Source organism: Oreochromis aureus, linkage group 16 (genome assembly GCF_013358895.1).
Source record: "Oreochromis aureus strain Israel breed Guangdong linkage group 16, ZZ_aureus, whole genome shotgun sequence".
Lineage (NCBI taxonomy): Eukaryota > Metazoa > Chordata > Actinopteri > Cichliformes > Cichlidae > Oreochromis > Oreochromis aureus.
Window position 1 is genome coordinate 13,031,109 of NC_052957.1, and position 23,162 is coordinate 13,054,270.

At 36.4% G+C, this 23,162-nt stretch overlaps 1 protein-coding gene across 1 annotated transcript in view; it reads right to left on the minus strand.

Annotated features, from left to right (window-relative positions):
* Positions 1 to 23,162, minus strand: part of LOC116312076 (receptor tyrosine-protein kinase erbB-4-like) — a 288,021-nt gene that overhangs the window by 89,409 nt on the left and 175,450 nt on the right. Inside the window, exons 4-5 of the mRNA XM_039600551.1 lie at positions 7,213 to 7,344; positions 1,909 to 1,974 (exon numbers count right to left, since the gene is read on the minus strand). Coding sequence (XP_039456485.1) covers positions 1,909 to 1,974; positions 7,213 to 7,344 — 198 coding nt within the window. The remainder of the gene's footprint in view (positions 1 to 1,908; positions 1,975 to 7,212; positions 7,345 to 23,162) is intronic.

Sequence of the window (23,162 nt, forward strand, 5' to 3'; positions counted from 1 at the left end):
ACCACTCATCACAGCCTTGTGTAAAACGTTTTTCCTCTTGTAGACTGCAAGTAATTTAATCAGTGAATGTAGATGATGTTGTGTTTTGTCCTTGAATCTAGGATTTTTGTATTGATGATCTTTAATAAAGTTAACACAAAAGATTTGTCTGATTTTTAGATTGCTGATAAAACTTTGCTTTAAAAAATTTCCAACCAGTAGTACTGATATAGTAGTACTAATAAAATCCATGTGACGACATCTATTTAATACCAGTCAAAGCCACATCAAACTTTCTGCCTGACAGAATGATCTAAAGAGTTTCCCTGTTTTGATTATTTTGGCCTGCTCTGTTGATTATACATTTTTGGGGCTAAAATTATTTTGCAGTGTGGAGCTGTGTTCATTAAAATACCACAATATCATGTGGGTTAATTTGGAGAGCATACAGTCTCCACAAAAGAAATGATCACTTTCAACAGCAAAAAGAAACCTGATGTCATCCATTCGAGGCAACACGCAGGAAAACCTTCACTTTATGGAATTCAAATAGAAATTTAGATGCCAGTCCATTGGTGATATTTTCATGTCCCGTTTCCACAGAGGCAGCATGGAGCTGCGCTTAGTTTGAAAACCTTCAATCTTTATTTCCATAAACACCTGGACTGATTTGCAGTTCAAATAGTGTAATTTAGATTTTTTCCCTGTTTCTCTTCCCTGCTTTTTGACAGCCATTCTTTCCCTTAGACCATTTCTAAAGAGGCTTCGGTGAACAGTAGAGGGATCCACTGAAGGGCTGGATGGTTTTCATCTGCCTTTTTAGACCTACCACTTCTTTTGTCCTCCAATTGTCCAGTTTCCTCAAGTTTTTTCTTTTAATTTAAGAACACAATGCACACCATGCTAAGACATGCCAAGTTTTTGGACTTTAGGAATTACCTCGATGATCTAAAAATATTATTTTGTTTGTTTGTTTGTCATAAAATTTTATTTACATTGTGGGATTTTTCATAGATTAAACTAAAGAGTTTGTCACCCATGTATCAAACAGGCTGCCTGAACTATTTTTGTGATTTTGCCTGTAAAACTACATAACATTACATTTATGGTTGTCCCCAGCTAATACATCTACACATATATTACAGTGTTGGTCAATACAGTCCATATTTTAACACAAAGTTGCATTTCTTTTTATGACTAGTATAAAGCGAACAAAGTATATGCAAAATTTCAACAAGTGAACAAAAAAGATAAAAGTCGTCATTATTTGGAAAATTGTTTTTGGCCTAGTGTCTAATGTCTCATAGTTGATATTGTGATTTAGTGAAATTTGACCAATCCAACAGATGACTCAACTTTAATTCAATAATAAGAGATTTGTCATTTACAAAAATGGCACTTTCATTTCCTGTTTTCAAACTGAAAGATGCTGCAGTAACAAGTCTCACAGTTCATAACACTGTTCACACACACGCACATATACACACACAAAATAAAAATAGAGTAAGAACATGGCTTTTATTTTTATTATAAACTATAAACAAACTATCTTTATATCCAGCTCAGTTTCATTATGGGTTGACCAGAATGTATTATTGGCAGTTCAGTGGAACAGAGTACAGAGGCATGTAACACACTGCATATTAGTAAAAACTCTATCATGAAAATCCACTAAACTATTGGGAAAAACCAACATCACCTTAGATAGAGTCACATGGATGTATACATAAATGACATACAAAGGTATAGCCACTAAATAAAGTTTGGAATCTAATTCCAAGTACATTACCAGGTATGCTAAAGATATGCTACATTTTATTTTTGACCCACAACAGTTATCAGTAAAGTTTTGATGCATGCAAAAGTCACTCAGTGGTGATTCTAACAACTCACTTCAAAGTTCTAATCAGATAATAATAATTAACTTACAGCTTTGGCACTGGTCCTCTTTGGGTCCCCAGCAGCGACCATTGCAGGAACGGTGGCATTTTTGACCTGCACAGAAGTTCAAGGAAAGAGACTATTGGCATTTCAAACTGCAACTTCACAAACTATTGTCAGTGTCATTCAACCTTAAAACAGACCAGAGAATTGCTGCTCTAGTTTGCTTTGCCTTTGGTTGAGTGCTTGAATCAAAGTCACATAGTGAACAAAACTATGGAGGATCATGTGGTTTACCTTTGAATTCACTTAATATCTATTTGTATGTTTATGCAGTAATTGTTTAAATGGGTGGAAACATTTTTCTTTGGATATGCATGATAGGTGCATTCTGTTTGCTCACACTCTGAGCAATTGTAACCCTTTTTGAACTTGGAATAAGTCATTCTTGCTGAGATTTTCTTCTGTTATACCACAAAAGTGTCTCTCTCACCTAGTTATGCAACAGCTCAACTTCTTCATGGATATAATCTTGTACATGTTAGGATTGATTTTAAGATTTTAATGATCGATGACTTCCTTCAAATCAGTTCTAAAAACACATTTTATAGACTTGCATTTATTGGTATTTTCTATGGATACAACTGTGCTATTTGTCCTAACTGTTCTTCTTTTTATTTTTGGCTCTTGGTCCTCCTTTTCAGTTTGAGTCTTGCTTTTACTTGTCTGCCAGAGCAGTTTGTAAACTCTTTAGAGGCACCAAAGAATTAAAGTTATTAGCATCACTGCTATTATGATTATAATCATTGAAATGATGATGATACTATATTTAACCGATATAATCTTAAGAGTTAAGAAAAAAAAACCCTTGTGAATTCTCAACATTAATGTTTTTTTTTTTATATATATATATATATATATATATATATATATATATATATATATATATATTTTAAGCAGGAAAGATCCATCTTCCTTGACTGATATATGCTGTTGTGGTAATAAAATCCAAAATAACCTTGGCACAGGTTATTTTGGGAAAATAAGATGATTCTTTTTGCCACTCCACGCTAAATCAGCCCAGCATGAAGCCAGCACACATCAGGTTGAGATAAAAGCAGTAAAGAAGCGGTAAGCAGCATCATACCCTCAGAGCTTTAGCCAGAGCCTTTCTGGGTTTTTGGAGGACTTAATTGACTGTCTAGTAATTGACTGCCGGGAGAAGTGAGTCTGGATAAGTGCAGAAGTGCTGTCCTCTGTCCATCAGCCTCTCCAGATGAGAGCTATTAGCATCCGACTGACTACATTGCTCAACATGAGAATCTCCATCTTCTGCCCTCTTCCTCGTTCTCATTTTTGAGCCTATCTACTACATATTTTTCTCTTCATCCATCGCTTATAGATTCATCACTCCTCTGTAGCTCTCTTTCCCTTAGTGCCCATTCCTGTCCCTTTTTTCTTAAACCACTATATTTCTCTATTTTTTTCTGTTTCTCCAGTGTGTCCCCATTGAACTGACAATTTAGTAAAAATTGAGAGAAAGGCTGGCAGCTTTGTCTGTATGAAAGCAGTATACAAATGGGATGTTAATACAAATGTCCGCCAGCCATATGGGCAGAACTTCTGCTGTTCTTCCTTAATTCTTTGTTCTTCTCCGTGCTATGTGCCCCAGGAAGTCAAGTCAAAGAGTTTTCATTCAGTGACCATGGCCTTCACTATCTCAGCTTCTAAATCCTCAATGACCTTGAATAAGACCGTCAAACCCCCTTTCCCGGAATGCACCGTAATCTTTAACATCCCCTGAAGGTTAAAATGTCGAAACTGCTGCCATACCAGCGTCAGTGTACAGCAAGAGAAAGATGGAGGTGTTTAAACTGAATCAACAGGGCATCAGTTTAAAAAAACAGAAAAAAAGATCACAGTCCTATTTTAAAACCAACAACACAACACAACCGTGGCACAAATAAGTCACAAGCAAAACAACATGAAGCTTGTGTCACTGCAAAGAATGAAACAGAGATTATGTTCTCAATTGTGGATTACAAGTTTGCAGACCCTTGATCTTTCAGCGAGGGTGGAAGACTCGCAAAGGAGTCGGGGTCGATCAAGGGCTAACAGGGCTGCAGGGAGGAGGGTGATTGAGCAGAATATCAATGCTTGGAGCTTTTAGCATGCATCTGAAGCCCTCAGCTAGTACTATGAGATGATTCCAAGGACATATGCATCAAAAAGGAAAAGTCTGTTTGTTTATATCAGAGTCAGTGATAGCGTATTTTATCATTTTTTTTATTTGTTTCCATTTGTAAATGAATGAGATGAGACAGTTTGAAAAAAAAAAACTGTGAAAACAACATTTGATTTAAATGTCAAAAAGCATGAGAAATTAATGTTAATTAAAAACAAAAAGAAACGAGTATGCTAAGAGGTTTAGTCAGCAAATTAATAATAATGGGTCAGAGGAGATCAGTAAATGCATTGTTATTTCACTGATCATCCCCTGTCCTCTGACAGATTGAGTATGTGTATTTCACACTAATAAATCCCATCATAATGCTATGCATTCATTAACGGGTCTTCCAGCTGGCTACAGAAGGACATTTAAGTGATGTGAGCTAGCAGTCATTGTGAATTGTTATGGTAAGCAGAGTGACAGAATAGGGTCAAAGGGTGATTTTGTGATGACAGTGTTTTGCTGCTCACATTCAGCCATTTATTGTGAATCGACCAGGTTGTGATAATGGGCCTCCTCTGGATCATTTCCTTTGTCAGAAATAACCTGCCACTGAAAGACCTTGGCAAGTGTGTGGGGAATAATTGTGAAAAGACATTTTCAAAGACTAATTCGGAATTAGCACAAATTCCTGCAAATTTGAGTTACAGAAACTGCCAGGTAGAGTGGCCGTGACTTCAATCAAGTTTGTTTAAGCAAATGAGCCATCACATCTGTACTCATCAGCTACCCTCATTATCAGGGTACACTATCTCAGCTACTTTTTTTTCTTTAATCAAGAAATAAATTAAATGACAGGTGAGAGAAATTATGATGTGTGAAAGGTTATTATTATTATTGTTATTATTATTAGGTTGTTTAAAAGGGAAAAAACTGTATCAGTTGCAAAACTAAATGTACCTTAAATATATACAATAAATAAATGTAAACTAAATAAAAAACGCCTATTTGGTAAAAGTTTGATTGGTAAAAGTTTGAAATAAGGTATTGGGCAACAGTAACTCACTCAATGTATAAAAGTGTATTACATAGATAAAACAACAGAAAGCACACAAACACACACACACACACCCACACACACAAAAAAAGGGACCATGTTGCCTTCACCCTCCACATCTTCTCGAGCTCTTCTCTCAGCCCATGGTACTTTTCCAGCTTTTCATATTCCTTTTTCCTGATGTTGCTGTCAGTCGGTATAGATACATCTATCACTACAGCAGTCTTCTTCTGCTTCTCCACCACCACTATGTCCGGCTGGTTAGCCATCACCAGTTTGTCTGTCTATCTAGCTCGATCATTCTCACCCACACTAGGGAATGTGTCCCATTTTGACCTCCAGGCCATACTCGGCACAGATGCCGGCCACTTGGTTATGCTGTTCCATGTATGCCCTGCCTGCTAGGATCTTGCAACAAGCTGTTATGTGTTGGATTGTCTCAGGGGCATTTTTACACAGCCCACCACATGGTTATGTATATATATATATATATATATATATATATATATATATATATATATGCTTACTGAAATTTATTTAATACACAAACAGTCTTCAAATCCTGAAGGTTCCATGGGCCCCTTCTATGAATCTTAATTGCATTCAGGTCAGGTGACTGGCTGGGCCATTCTAGCAGCTTTATTTTGGGATCATTGTCTTTCTGAAACATCCACCCTTGTTTCATATTCACAGCAGATTTTTATCAAGAATGTCTTCGTACAGTTTTCCATTCATCCTTCCTTCAATTATATGAAGTGTGCCAGTGCCGTATGATGCTCCCACCTCCAAACCTCACTGTCATTATGGTGTTGTTACGTTCCAAAGACTTCAATTTCGGTCTCATCTGACCCGACTATATTGTCTCAGTATTTCACAGGTTTGTCAAATTGTTGTTTAGCAAACGTTAAAAAAACACTTCAACATTTTGTTCGACAAAGGAGTCTTGCATGGTGAGCGTGCATACAAGCCATGGTGGCTGAGAGTATTACTTATCGTTTTCTTTGAAACAATTGCATGCGCTGATTCAATGTCTTTCTGTAGCTCTCTACAAGTGGCCCTTGACTCTTGGAGAACTCTTCTGATAAATCTTTTTACTCCTCTGTCTGAAATCTTGTGGGACACCTGGTCATCTACACCAGGTTTATAGTAAAGCATGTCTTGATTATGGCCCCAACAGCACTCACTGGAACCTTAAGTAGTTTAGAAATTCTTCTGCAACCAGTGCCATCAGTGTGTTCTGCAGCAATAAGGTTGCAAAGGTGTTGAGAGAGCTCACTGGTCTTACCCATCATGTTTCTTGTGTGACACCTTAGTAATGAGACACCTTTTTATAGGCCATCAGTTGGGACATAACTGGCTGATATTAATTTGCACTAAAGTGGCAGGATTGCTTTTTAATTACTGATAGATTTCAGCTTGTGTCATGACATTCCATGCCTTTTTACACCTCCCTTTCTTCATGCATTACTTGTTCAATAGTTTTCCCTGTGTCATTTCTCATTATTATACATTAATATTTGGACATCCTATGGTTTGATTTCTTTGCATGTGTGGATTGGATAGGTTGTTACCGACATCTGATGGAACCCAGTATCACGGCAAAACACGTAATAGACACGCCAGTCCACCGTGTCCATTTCTCCAAAACAGGAAATGGACATGCATGCAGAAATTGTATTACCAGCAGGGGGAGATAATATATTTAAACCAAGAAGTTGGTAGTGAGCAAAAAATGTGTGAAGTACATTCCATGGTCATGCCAGAAACAATTAAGCTAGGCACCTAATATGTGTTTACATGTAAATGTGCTAATAATGTCTGTTTAAATGCTTTCCTGTGACTATTTTCACTTTGGATTGAAACAAAATCTCTCTCTCTGTTGTTACCCCAGCTTACTACAACTCACTGAAATGTTCTGCATGCATCTACACTTCATGCTTTGGAGAGGAAAAGCATAAAATGGAAACATTGGACAGGTACGTTGTTTTTGAAATCATCTTTTCACTGATTCAGGTTTTTGTTGGGCTTTCCTGAATATCCATATATTTTAAGTGCCTTTTTTGGCTTTTCCAATTTTTTTTTTTTTTTTGTCATTTTCTTCATTTGTACCATTTGGATTACTTACATGTGACACTGCTGTTGGTGGGCACCACCACAGGTTGGATCCGTGGGTACTTGACGATATCTTGCCAATGGATTGTGTCCGCATGGCACAAGAACTTGTTTTGGTCAACATAAACACCTCCATTTAGGATCTCTGTAAGAAAACAAATAAGGGACACACTAAGTACATATATACAAAGAGCTCTCATGTCTTTTTACCTGTAGGATGTACCAAATTCAGCAGTCACGCTGCCCTTCTCTGGATATGATTTTCAACTGATTGGCTTTTTCCTTCTAATTTTTCAATTAACAAAGAACACGACTAGACGATGTTAAAGCCATAGTCATTAACAAACTTAAGGACTAGATTTTTCTTTTAGCTGGGGAGAAGAAATGATTATAGTTATTTTGGGGTGAACAGTTGATTTTGAGTCACACAGATGTAATGATTGCTGTTAGTGTGAAGCACCAAGGACAAAGCCATGTTATATTGCTGTTATTACAACCTCTGATCTTTTCTCATCCTTTTCCTTCTATGCTGTGAGCAGATAGAATCAATTATGCCCCATGGCCATCACAACATTAAATCCATAGGATTTTATCCTCAGTAAGGGGCAGCAGGCCTAATATATATATATTTTTTTATTTTGTATTTCATCAAGGATGTGATGTATCTCAAATCATAAATGCTTTACCTTGTCAAACCAATGATCATCAGGCTTATAGGGACAATTCACCCCCCCCCCGCATAGAAATATACACCATAGTCTGTTGAATGATTGGATACGGAGGGTGGTTCAGATTATCGTCATGCAGGAGTTTAGAGAATGCTTAATCTTGACTTTTATGAGAAAGAGAAAGAGTGCCAAAGAGAAAGAGAGAGACAAATAAAGATTAAAGAAAGGCACAAAGAGACGGATGGCAGAAAAGGAAAGAAGAAGTGAAGCCCAGTAGCAGATTTGCATTATTTACAGCGCTTGTGTGTTCTCTATCTCCATACAAACAGATTACTGACACAGGGCTGAAACCGATGAGACACATAATCATACATGAGGCGCCCCACCAGCTCCACACAGAACGAGCCAAATACAATATCATCCCACAAAGGCTCATATAAATAATAATCATTGGATAATAGGTGGCAGTGGTATTACCTACACAGATTCCCCACCCCACAACTCTAGCCACCACCACCCCACCCCCATCTATCTGCATGTGTGCTGGGAGTTGGGGAAGAATTTAATCCTGCTTCTCACCACATAAGCGATATCGCTCGACCACGAGGAGGCCATGTCTCAAATTCAAATCGTTTACACAATAGAACGATTTGAACCCCAGTTTAGCGAGATACATGTATATTTTCTGTGCATTCCTCTTCATCCTGGCTGGTTTGTTAGCCAACATGTATCAAATTTATACATCAAATTATACATCAGTCATGAAAAATATGTATATATAATTAGTATTATAAATATTTAAAGTTTACCAATCTTACAAAATAAAAACACATCATTATTATCACTTTGTGGTGGCGGTGATCTATCTAAAGAAAACAACAACAATGAAACAAACCAAAACACATTTGGTAATCCATGTGCGTGTAACCTAGAAAGAAATGCTGCTTCGACGAATATCAGCTGGACGGCTGTAACAGTCGTGCTCTCAAACGCTACGTGTAAATCTCTCACATGTGGCTCCCCTGACTGTCTAACCCGTTGTCTAATTCTTTTCACACATGATGCATTTAGACATGCGCTACGCATACAAAACATGTATTAACAGTCTGACATGACATGTTCATGAATTTAGATTGTAGTTTACTGTAATTCGTTCCCTGAGGGCGCTTTGCCCAGGACAGTTTTAGTATTTCCCATCAGCATATTTCATGGCCTTCCTCATCAAGATATGAATAATTAACAAACAAATATTACATAATAATTACAATAACATTCCCGTCTCATGCAGGCTTTAGTTTCATTAGAAATACATGCTTGGCTTGCATATTTTCTGGCTGTGCAGCTGGTAGCCAGGGGAAGATCAATGGTTAAATTCTGTTGTTGATTGTTTGGTGGGTAGAGAAAATGTCTTAATTAGTTTGCTCATGTAGCTACTACTCATATTTCTGAAATGTAACCTTCCCAATCACCTCCAGCCTTATCCCTAGAGCAACTCCAAGCATCTCTGTGTGACTGCAGGCTTCAAAAGGTACAGCAATCTTCAGTATCAGGCTGCATAACCATTGCAGAAAAACAATATGATATTCAAGGCAGCACAAATGTATCCAGGTAATTGCAAAATGATGTTAAGTGCTTTCTCTCTCTTTTTTTTCCTTTATTGCAGTGTGGGGATGAGTTTGATTAAGACTGGGGGGCAAAAAGCAAACCAATCATCAGAAAAAAAAGGCATATTAATGAGTGCGTAAGGCTGAATTAATTGGTGCAGAGTGAACAACTTAATGAAGACATATGTAGGACAACAAAAAAACCCATAAATCTGGCCGAGCTTCTGTAATGTTGGAGAATTACATTATCGTATACCTTTATTTTTTTCTGTACACTTAAGAAAATCCATGTGTTGAATTAGCCCAATCAAGAAAACAGATTTACTGCAATTCTTAACTTCAGTCTCACTTTGTGCTGTCTTTCAGTGTCAGGAAGAGAAACAACCTTGTTTGATAGAGCAACCACAGTAAGCTAGAGAGTAGTTAGAAATATAGACAGGTACCCAGAGACTCAGGAAGACACTCAAACAGTCAGGCTATTACAGTAGATAGATAGGTATTCAATCAAAAAGATAAAGGTGTTTCCTCTATCCTATAGCAGTGGAACTGGGGATTTAGCCCTGGGTCTCCAACGCACTGTCTTATTGACTCTGAGAGCTTCAGCTTGGTTTCAGGCGATTGTTGCTATCAGCTCATCAAAACAGTAGGGAGAAACTCTGCCGGAAGATCAGGATGCATTCTGGGTCAACAAGGCTAAATGCTCAGGCACACATCCTGCTGGACACCCCAGCAGAAGTATTAGTTGCTAGGATGTATTCCTAAGATGGATTGGCAGAAATGCAGCAAAATAAGAGATGAGATATGACATGCAGTATACACATACAGGCACACAAACACACACAGGAAGAGCATGCTCAAAAGCCCTTCACATATATAAACATTTACAAATATGGCTCAGGCTTGCTATTAATGAGGTCCTCATCGCATGGCTTCAGCATCAATTAAATTACCAGTTTGCTTTATCAAAAGGTCACTAATTTCAATCTTTGTGTAAGAGCAGGGGCGGGTGGGGAATGTCAGTGCTACTCAGCTGTCCCCTTGCAATTTCTTTTACGCATCAATCATGGTTTCATTTCCAATCAATCTAAGAGAAATGGATGCTTCGCAGGTAACGTAGAGAATGGCACTGCACAGTTTATCTAATTCCACTTACACTGTGTCACCATTCACAGATCTGCCATTAGAAGAAATAAAATATATATTCAGTAACTGGTTTAGGAATGCTAAAGAATGAAAGAGATGGCAGTGGTATCAAAAACGTCTAACAACAACATGTACCATGGAATATAATAAAAATCATACAATTATTAAACAGTGCAAGGTTGTGAAAAATACCATTTTTTTCTTAGTTTTTTTATTGTGTGTTACTATAAAGTTATTGTTATTGTACAGTTTTTGAGGGCTAATTTTCAATTTTTAAGTGTGAAAACATAATAAGGAGTAACATATACACACTATTAAAATAAAAAATAAAAAACTGCCATTGTGATATGATGTATTATCAACTGCCATAGCTGAAAAGGGAATCAAGAAAGTGCAAAAAAATGTAGTTTCTGGATCTGCCACTTGGGGCTGATGCTAAATGTGAGGAAAACTTTCCATCAATAGAATTTTAGCTTTCTATCAGAAATAAGCATGTTTACATTCTGGTACAAACTGTATAACTAACTGTATAACTAAAAAAAACACACACACAAAAGGAAACTTCCTCTGTCTGGTTTTGAGACACTGCTCATGCTGCCACCCAGTGCTGCGTCAATCACTGTGCTTTGAGCAGCTTGCTTGCCGACAGTAGATGTCAGGACAGCAAATCTCTGCATTTGCTCTACAAATAGGTGATCTACCCTCCAATCCATCATCTGCTGCCACCACGCAGTTCCATCCGTGCCCTACAGTCCCCAGTGTTGTCAATGATATGCAGCGAGGATGCAGAAATGTAGTTTATCTGCATAGTCTGTGTTTTCGTGAGAGCGAAATGCAATTTTTTTTTTTTTTTTTTTTGCTTTAGTGCATTCATTTGTATAATTGTGTATATATTCAGATACACGAGCAGAAGAAGAAAGAGAAAATAACATTACTGTGTACATGTTTTTTCCAGATAATGTACAACCACACTTGTTGAGAGGGATTTGTCCCTGCAGAAGAGAGGTCATAGTGGAACTTATGTGCTTCTAATAGCATCATGGACCAAATGAAAGAGATCATACCATCATATTATATTCTTCCACAGTCTTGAATTATACAGTATCTTTTTTAACTTAAGAGTAAATATAAAGATTTTTAAAAATATTTTCTATAATGTTTAGAGGAACATAGCAACCTTTAGTAAAGAGTGGGTGGCTGTTAAGTCTTGTTCAACATAAAGGAGGAGTCGGCTGTTCAGTTTCTTCAAGTTAATTTTTTGTAAGTTAGTTTTTGCCTGTGAAAATTAGCATCCCTATGAATATCCCAGTGAATTACCAATACACATGTCTAACCAAAATCATTAATCATTATTTATCAGTACTGACACACCAAATTTCAGTTCCCTAAGTTATAACCTCCACCAGCAAGCAAGAGACCATGGCTTAACTTTAGCTTCAGAATTATTGCTCACGGGGATATGAAAAATGCATAGTTTTATCCACTGTAGGGATAACTACTGTAGCACTCAAGCATCTGGTCAACATCTGAGTTCTTAGAAATGTAATAAAGCCATTCACTACCACATTAAAATAACACTTCTTTAATATGACTTCCATAGTGTGAAGTGCATCACATCATGCATCACAAACTTTATATTTTCTATAAGGTCCGTAGATGGAGCACCTCCCACAGGAATTGCATGCAATTTTAACACTGTTAATGCAGTCCCCAAGCAAAATGGTGGTACCCATTCAAATGCAATTGCACTTTTATGTGTTTAACTATTGACCTGAAAAGAACAACTGCATTAATTTGACTACATAAAAGTGCTTCATGAGAGCTACAACAGAGAGATGGTAGTGGTGGGATTTGACTGTCTCTGAACATGCGGTCAGGAGCAGCAGCGTGGGCACTGTGTATGTGTATGTGCATCTCACACAGCTCGACTGATAATAGAAAGAGAAAAAACTGAGATTTAAGCCATGAAATGGAAGAAAAGGGGAAGATGTTAAAGACTGCAAAAGACGGTCTTTCTGTGAGTTATAGTCTTAAGAGTGTGCACAGACACACTTGGTGTGCACTTGCTTAAATTCTTTACCATTCACACAACCTTTGAACATCATGACATACCCAGACAACTTCAGCCATAACGTGCATACAGATCCATTAATTTAAATCAATCTAACATTAATTATGACAACACATGTCAGAAAGCATTCCAAACATTCCAAATGTCACTTGCCAAGTCCCTAGTAATGACTTTCTGTTTGGTCCTTGTTGGCCCTCTTTGCTAGTCAAGTTAGCATACATTTTCCTGTAAATAGCACAAGCTAGCACAGAAACAGCTTTTTTGTTAGGTGATAACTGTTGAGTTTGTTAGAAAAGGTCACATTTAAAATGAACTATCATATAAAAAAAGGAAAAAAGAATGTTTTTACAATATATGTTTGTTTTAGCTCCCCTTCTGTAATGCTAGGTAGATGCTAAAGTACCACAACCACAACTTTATTGACATATACCGATTTGAAATAAAAAGATGGTAAAAAAAAAAAAAAAATCAAAGGATACTTTATTATCTGCAGGCATGAACACAGAGTAACGTTACTTTGTTACTTTTTAGTGAGTATGAGTCAGCTGGACTCAAAATTGGGCTCCAGCACATAAAGAATAAACTTGTTTGACATTATGATGCATTACATATGCCTATCACATTTAATTTTTAATTAATTTAGAGTGCTGTAATATTGTTCCACTGTTCTGACTGACTTCAACTCCCACTTTAAGCATAATATAAGTAAAAGCAGTATGAAAAACTAAACTGATTAGATTAAAGATATCTGTGGAAAGCCATTTTGTCTTGACATCTTTAAAATCAACACATTGACCTAATGTTAGTACTTACATGAAACCATTTTATTCTTTGTGTCACCCTAAAGGAGAAATGTTAAGCTCTTTTCTGATGTATAGTAAATGTCATGGGGGTGTTGGCCAAGGTCCCCATCCCCCAAACCTACGCCTCTCCTTCACCAAGATAATTGCATTCACAGGCTGCTGATTAAATTTGGCCCATCCTTCATGAAATTGTTTCCTATGAGTCTTTATGAAAAATGGCTGAGATTTAGGGATTATAGTATTATACCCAAGCAAGGCAAAGCATCTGCTGAAACACAAGAAGAGGAAAAAAATAAAATAAAATCATGACAGAATTGTTAGGGGGGTGTGGGGTTGCAGCCTTCCTTATTTACAACTTGAACTGTGATAAGCCCTCATAATCTGAGCTTTATGGATAGAAGGAGAAGAGCAGAAAGGAAGCGGAGAAAAATCATATTCCAGTACTTTGAGATAAGACGCATCTACAAGCAAAGAAGACAAAACCAAGAAAACAAATTAGGAACTAGACAAAAAAAAAATATAGAAAATAAAGAAATAAATAAAGGTTGAAAAGATTATCAAGGGAACATACAAGCAAGTGATTAAAAAAGAGTAAAAGGACCTTCAATTGCTGCTGCTGAGGGCCACTTAGCTTATCAAGGCTGATGTGTGATCAGCCTGCCAGCTGAATTAAAATGAGCCACGCTCTCTGCTCTGGAATGGACAAAACAAACCAGGGTCTGAGAGGGGAAAAGAAAAAGAGAAGGAAAGATGGAGAGACTGAGAAGAGAGAACGGGTATGTACCACAAGCATACCAAGTATGTTGGTTTTACACAGAGGAAGCTGACTTTAGTCAGTGCATGATTTGCTAAGGCAACAACACGTTACTGAGACCTTGTTTTTTCAAGTCAAATGAGAGATAGTGAGTAACACACTGCAGACCATGGCTGCTACTTTGTTTACACACCTCAAATATGTAGTGAGCATTATCTGTACAGCAAGACTCTGTAGATTTATAGCAAAAGGAGTAAGCAATTTGAAAGAACATAATCAAAATGTATTAACTTAATATATTCTTTTCTGTCTTTTTGGTTAGAAAGGTTCAGCTAGTCAGCACTGATCTGACACAAACAGGTAAAAAAAAAGGTCTTGCTATTAGCAAGTAAAGGGACACCAAAAGATTCATGAGAACAACTGGCAAATTCAGCAAAGGTGAGTTAGTTTTGAACTGAGTAAGATTTCGTATAACTTTTCCAAAACTTACAATATTCACACCCACTTAACACAGTGACTAGCCAAGCATACTGAAGTGAGAAAGAAGGCAGGGTTTGAACTTCTCTATCAAGCTCTCTTCTCACTACACAGCTATTTTTGGCACTTAGTGTGTACACAACCATGTTGTATACACACTATGACTGCCTTCCAGGAGAGATTATCTGAAAATATGTGCCATCATCCCCATATTTAATAACTATAATGCTTTCTTCCTCTCTGTAACAGTTACGTCTTCATTCAGTTTTTGAATATGATCCTTTGGAACAACTAAAAAGATGCTACTTTGCCTTGGTTGTTTGCTTAACTAGTTCTTTTTTGAGCAGAGCGTCTTTTTTAGAATGCATACAGAAGGGACAAACAGAGATATCGTCCCATTAAAAGACACACTACAGAAGTTCTCAAATTACAAGGCCATGTTTCAAAACCCCATGCACTGTAAATATCCAAACCCAATTCAAATAAAGTGTAAAATCCAAATAAAAACAGAATGCATCTGCACAGAATCTTTTACAACCTCATTAAAAATATTACCTAATTTCATATTTCATGGCGACATGTCTCAAAAATGTTAGGATAGGGTCCTGTTTACCATTGTGTAGAATCCCATCTTCTTTTAATAACAGTCTATAATCTGGGAACTCAGACCAGTAGCTGAACTTACTATTGAAGCTTCTTCTTTGTTATATTTTTGATTTTATAACGTGCCAATTTTTTTCAATTGGTGAAAAGTCTGGATTGCAGGCAGGGCAGTTCAGCACTTGGCCTCTTCTACTGTACTGTTGAAACAGATTACTTCAATTCTCTTGTTTGGATGAGAACACATGTTGCATTAAAACCTTTATATACCTTTCAGCTCTAATGTTGAATTTCCAAACGGCAATTCCATAGGCACTGATACACCTCTATACCATCTGAAATGCAGGATTTTTAAGTGACCACTGATAATATGTCAGGTGGTTTGTAGACATAGTTCGTTAGAAATTAGCAAACGTCTGCCCATCTTTACGTTTGAGAAACTCTGCCTAAGATGCTCATTTTTACCCAGTTATAGCATGTACTGACCTTTCCCCAGTTAACATAATTAGGTGCAAAATGTCCCTCAAGCTGTTTCTTTTTAGTACCACCTAATTTTTCTAGCTTTTTGTTGCCCCTGTCCCAACTTTATTGAGACATGTTGCTGCCATTAAATTCAAAATAAACAGATTTTTTTTGTTTCTTTGGGATGCAGCATCCCAACTTTTTCAGAAATGGGTTCATATATAGATTTTTAAGTTTTTAAGCAGCAGCATCAAGGGTAAAAAATGATTAAATAATATATGTATAGTTTCTTTTAAATATGAGGGACATGTACTGCATTCTGCATTCATATTGTCTAATTGTATGATATAGTGTGGGATTTTCCAGTTTTACAACTTTACTGTTTGGAATTGAAAGTTACAAGAAGAAGAAATTCAATAAAGACAAAGAACCAATAAAAACTAAGATCATGGATGATTGAGATGCACTGATCCAGTCACTAATGAAGCTTACATTGATTACTTTTAATGTGTACCGTCTTGCACAAATTAACCTTTGAGTGCCTTTGTCTCTAAAGTCTCAAGATAGTGAGGCCACTTAACATATTTTAATAACCACTTGGATTTCCTACTTTTTTATGTCTGATGCCAGCCATCATATTCGAAGAGCCCGATTGTGTTGGATCTTGCCATGCACAATCCTGACCAAAGTGACCTCTTCGTATTGGCAAATAGAATAGGTCCTACTTAATATGAATAGGACAATCTGGAAGATTGCAAAGACTGATCCAGAGCTTTAACAAAAAATACCACTGGTGAAAAAAAAGCATGTACCACAGAGAGAAACAATTAAAATTTAAATATTTAGTGAAGCCATGGGTGGTGATGCATGTATTAACACCCATCATATCTGTGTGGAAAAGTGAGATGGACAAAAAAGTCTTTTTCATGTCCCATTACCCACCACTGCCCCCATCAATAGCTGTTCCACTTACCCAAGGCTTTGGCCTTAGAGACAAAAATAAGCATATTAATTATTAAACGGCCAGGGGAGAAAGGGGCGAACTTATCGGGTCCGAGGGTAATATGTGTGTTTATGTGTGTGGTGGCACTAGTGTAAGGATATTAAATTTGGGTTTGACAACAGTGTCTTTTAAATTCACATTAAGAATTTTTAATAAAAATTTCACACCTTTTATCCAGCTGTTTAAATATGTACTTTATATGTTACCAGCATGTAGGATATTCTTAAAGACTTGAGGTTTATACACTATCAAAGGCTTAAAGTCCAATATAGGTTTTCAATTTCTTTAACATGTCAACATAAAATTAAATGGGAAAAAAATGGTTTACACTGTCAACGGTTACAAAATAAACACTTTAAAAAAGTTAACAAGAAACAGTATTTTCTGTGTGATTTTAGGATTGCTTTCTATGAATATCAACCATCTCGTGTCTTTAAGAGTAAAAACATTTCATCATCAGTCCACAGGTGTCCATTTAGACCTTGTAACTAAGTTGATAAAAAGTGACATTTTCCTCAGTTACTTCGGAGACCCACGGAGCTGCCAGTCAGCTCCTATTTTATTTGCTTTCTCACTCATTTTGTTCCTCCTCTGAGATGAGCACTGAGCGCCTCTGACATCAAAGGCCTGTCTGAAACTCTGTCTGGCCTTTGGAATCAAAGTAAAAACTGTGTGTCAAGTTTGCACAGCCGTGCACTGACATGGTAAAGCCATAATGACAGCCAGTCAGTGACAGAAACTGAGCATGATGAGCACCATGTGATTGTTTTGAATTTTCAGAAACATAGAAAGAAAGACAATGAAGTAGATACAGTATAAACTGGAACTTTTAAGTCTTTAAATGTATGAAGCTCTTGACTGATTTATATGTATCGACACTGAATTTTGTACACTATGACAAAGCAGTGTTCACCTAATCAGTACAGGCATAATTAATACAAAATACTTACAGAATTTATAAGATCTGGAATATTTTCATTGACCAAAACGTGCATAGCTTTTGTGTTTTATGTTTTTTTAAGAAAAAAGAGACCCGCTTAATGAACAGTATGTATTTTAATATGCTAGTTAATATGCTCTAGTGAAATAATTTACTTATTTGTCCTTTGGAGGTATACTATGTACTTAGGAAAGCCGGACTATTTCGGTTAAACCAACTGCAACACAGGCCATTTGCTTCAGCTCAAAATGACCAATTTCAATATCTTTTAGGGGATTCAGGAATAAACATAAAAATAAAATAAATAAATATAAAATGTGCCACCCAAAATGTAATAAACCATCAGTAATAGTTGGTCTCTATTAATCATGATTTCAGTAACTTTTATGAAGTGAACACATTTTTTCTTTTTTTTATAGTATTTACTCTGCAGGAGTAAATTGCACATATATACAAATATATATATCTAGATGATTTTTACATGTGTAGTTACTCTACATTAGCAGTGTCTGGGTGTAAGTACCGCAAAGTCCGAGTGGCACTGACACACATGGTAATTTACATAATCTACAGAGCAAATGAAATCCCAACACACATACTCAAGGAGACATACATGCTTGTGCTCTTCTGTGTTTCCTGTTGGAACAAGAGGGAAAAATTCAAACGTGATTTGAAGTAAGAGAACAATGTCCTGTTGGTCTCTTACCCAATTTTACATCTACATTGTGGCGGATCTATGTCTGATCTAAGCCACTGCCTGGGGGGATGGAAATGTTTGAGAAAAAGGGAAAAAGACTGTGTTTTGATTATTAATTGGCATTAAAATTCTTTCCACGCCTACTTTAACTTTTAATGAGGTGAAAGTCAACTCTCACTTAGAGGAGGCCGTAGAGGTTCCTTTAGGAAGGCAAACTGGTAATGAGTGGTATGTAGGTATGAGAATATTGTGATATTACCAGATAATATTGCAGTATTATCTGCTAAAGGGGAAGCTGAAGTAAGGTCATGTGCTGGAATATATTCTATTCAGTGAGGACAGACTGGTCTGCAGTGTAATCATAGGAAATGTAAATTGTTTATTGGAAAGAGACACAAGATACGAGTGTAGAGACTAGTGTGATGCATTCACACATTAGCATTCTTGCATGAAATAAAACAAGCAGCCGAATAAAGAATGACATAAACTGCTGTTAGAATAGATGGAATTGTCAGTTCTATGTGTCTGCATCAAAACACTTTAAAAGGAGTTGCTGACCAAAACAATCTCACTTAGGGAGGATAATTGATATCAGACTGCTTTAATAGCATACAGAAGAAGCAATCACTAATCTGCCCTGCACTTTTCCAGATGCTGTCTAAATGTGCAGTACTATGCTAATGTCTTGAGCCACTCCTCATTTCTTTAGCTCTTGCTTCCAAGGAGCCAGACTTTCGTATAATTTTTGGTCTTGAGCAATAGTTTTACAGTCTCCATTTTCAGAGGCTTTTCTTATTTCTTGTTTGTTTTTTGTTTGTTTGTTTGTTTTGTTTTGGTTGTTAAGCCACTTAAAACTAACCCATGAATCACTGACGCATAAAAACATTCCCTAAATCAAGGCATGAACTAGTGAACAGGACAGAGATTAGCAAATAACCAACTTTAAATAGCATATTTAAAGAGATAGCAGAAAAGTGGAGGACAAAATAAGAGCTGGGCTGATTCTCTTTTTGGTACAAGAGACATCGGCATAGGCTCTGTGGTGCTGGACTATGTCGAGCTTTACCTCTGCTTTTAAAAAAAATACTATTTTGTTTTACACCTTTAGGCACTTCATATATAGCGATCTGTCACTAATCATTTTTTCCCCATTTCTGTAGTTGGATCTATGAAAATAGCAAAAATAATAGTTTTACAGGTATAAAATATTTTTGCTACAACATGTCTACATTGTCTGCAGTGTGTCCTTAACAGAGATGGGCAGTAACATGTTACTGTAATCTGATTACTTTTTTCAAGTAACGAGTTAAGTAAGGGATTACTATTGCCAGAAAGTAATTAGATTACTGTTACTTTCCCATAAGCAGGCTGCGTTACTGCGTTACTAAACAAGCAACAGACGTGTGTAGATCAACAATGGATAATATGGAGTGTGGGAGAGAGTACGACCATGCAGCGTTTAAAGCTTGGAAGTCCTGACATTACTTTGAGTTTGACTCTGTAAAAAGTGATAAAAACATTAGCCGCCATTCTACACTCTGCGTGGCAAGAAAGCTTCTTTTCTATTTTTTTTTTCTTTTTTTATTGAGCATCAACAATGTAGTACAAAGACATACATATAGCAAGGCCACAGTGCTCCTTTTTATATATTTATCCCACCCCAAGAACATATTGGACACCGATCCAAAGGGAAAAAATAAATAAATAAATAAATAAAATGAATAAAGTGAATTTAAATGAGGTACAAGGAAATTCACCATATTTGAAGATGTGCACTTAAAGGGCAATATTTTGCACAAAATTAATCCCAATCACACACAAAAAAAGGAAGTCAAGCCTCTTTCAGGTGGGTATGATTTTAATTTTCTCTAAATGTTTTAGGAATGTATCCCAAACAGCAAAGAATCTCTCCTTCGATCCCTTGAGAGCGTTTTATCTTTTCCAACTGTATAAATTGTGTCAGGTCACTAAACCACAAAGCCGCTTTGGGTGGCTTTTTTGACTTCCAATGCAACAATATCCTTCTGCGTGCAAGCAGTGTAGTGAAAGCAATTATGTTTTTATGACTCTTCCTTAATGTTCTATGTCCTCTATCTGTGACACCAAATATACCCATAGCTGCATTGGGTTGAAGTTCAACATTCAATGCTTCGGACAAACTATTGAAAATTGTTGACCAGTAGACTTTTAAAATAGGACATGACCAAAACATATGTGTTAAATCTGCAGAGGGATTTCTACATCTCTCACAGCTTGCATCTATGTTTGGAAATATTCTGGCCAGTCTTGCCTTGGAGTAATGAATGCGGTGTAAAATCTTGAACTCTATGATGTTTAATTTAGCACAAAAAGTGCTGTTGTTTACTCTTAAAAGAGCTCTCCCAGGTCTCCTCCTCTAAGTCCACCCCAGCTCATTCTCCCAGTCTGCTCTGATCTTTGCCATTGTTATATTCTTAAAGGAGGCTATAATAAGGCCTTTAGGCTTAAATGTCAGTTTCAACAGATCATCTACTTTTTATATTTGGAAAGTCAGGGTTATGATGCTGAAGGAAGTGGCGAACTTGAAAGTATCTAAATAAGCTGGACCGAGGGAGGTCAAATTTGTGTGACAAATCCTGAAAACTTGCTTCTTTCTAGTGTAAACACAAGAAATTATTTCATTTTATATGCTGGAATATGCAGAAAATAGGTTTAAATGTTAAACAAATTTCTGTTTCATATAATTTAATTTTTGCTTGATGCAATGTGCATAAAGTTAAAAGATTAAAACTAATAAAACTTATTTTTAATAGACTTTTTCATTTGATTCAGTTTTATATGATGGATTATGCAGAAAAAATAGAATTGGGCTAAAAGGTCTATCGCTTTTTTAAAAGTAATTAAGTAATAAAGTGACTGATTACTTTTGAAAATAAGTAATCAGTAAAGTAACAGGATTACTTTCATGGAGAAGTAATCAGTAATTAGTAACTAATTAACTATTTTCAAGTAACTTGACCAACACTGGTCCTTAAAAAAAGAGGAAACTCAACAAGTGGAGGACAAAAGAAGTGGCAGAACTAAATAAAAATATCTGCAGCAGATGAGCAACTGAAAGTCATGCCATAATGAAACAGGAAAAAGGCTAACAAAGAACTAAAACAGGACCTAAGATCCTGATTCTTTCAATAGCTCCAACTACTGTTCACCAAAGCCTCATTGAAAAGTTGTCTCATTGGAAGGGTGGTTGTCGAGCCATTCTTAAGGAAGGGAAACAAATTACACAAGAACTGGACTGAAAATCAGTGGCAGCAGTTCTTAGCAGTTCCAGTGTGTGTTGAGAAATGAATGTGGTCATATTAATTATTCAGTTCAATTCAATTATTTTTATATAGTGCCAAATCACTACAACGGTCACCTCAAAGCACTTTATATCGTAAGTTTAGATACCATGTTTCTAAGATTTTTAGGGCCAAATACAATACTCTGTTTTCTCTGGATTTAGAAGTAGGAAATTAGAGGTCATCCAGGTCTTTCTGTATTCAGTACATTCCTGTAACATTCCTGTATACATTCCTTAACTAATGGGCCTTGTCACTTGGCTCGATAGATTGATAAAGTTGAGTATCATCTGCATTGGATTGAAAATATATAATAAGCCTTTAATATGATATTGCCTAAGGGAACCATGTGAAATGCAAAAAGAATGTATCCCAGCACAGATCCTGTGGAACTCCATAATTAACCTTGGTGTGTGAACAGAACTCCACATTTACATGAACGAATTGAAGTCTATTAGACAGATATGATTCGAACCACTGCAGCCCAGTACCTTTTAATAACCATGTGTTTTAATCTCTTTACTAAAGTATTGTGGTTAGTGGTATTAAATGTTGCACTGAGGTCTAGAGATGAGTCCACTGTCAAAGGCCATCGTTACCTTCACTAGTGCTGTTTCTGTATTTTATATGAATTCTGAATCCTTAGAGAAACTCTTCAAATAAACCATTCATCTGAATATGATTAATTAGCTGTTTTACAACTACTCTATCATGAAATTTTGAACTAAAAAAAAAAGGTTGGAGACTGAGCTATAATTACCTATGAGAGCTGGATCAAGTGACGACTTTTTAAGAACTGGTTTAATTACTGCCACCTTAGCGGCCTTTGGTACATAGCCCATAAAAAGAGATTGAAAGAAGACTGATCATACATTAGATTGAAGCATTAATAAACAGTTTTGTGGCATTAGAGCTCTAATAGAGCTGTTGATGGTTTAGAGGAAGTAATTTTTGAGGTTGACTAGTGAAATATTCACCTTCAAGTTTATTAGTAATATGCAAACACTGCTTTTGCCTTGTATATTGCATTTCCATATATCTTTGCATATGTTTCAATAAATCACTGGAACTATTTCCCAGTTTCCCAGCAAAATATATATATAAAAAGACTTTTGCACATTACTGACTGTATTTGTTATTATTACTTTCATTTTCCTCTTCATTGCATTCATGATTTGTAAAGGCTTTTTGTACAAAATGTTCTTATATTTCTATATTCCTTGCAGGCAGGTAAGAGAATAGTTCAGGGCTTTAAAGATTAAGGGGAAGTAAAATGCAATAAACCTAAGGTGGGATAATAATGGTCACTGGTGTTTGAGTTAAACTTTGCAGTCTAAACATATTTAAGGGAGCATGAACTCTGTTAAAACTTTTAGAAGACACAGTCCATTATTTCAGTTCTTTGCCAAATGCAGCACACA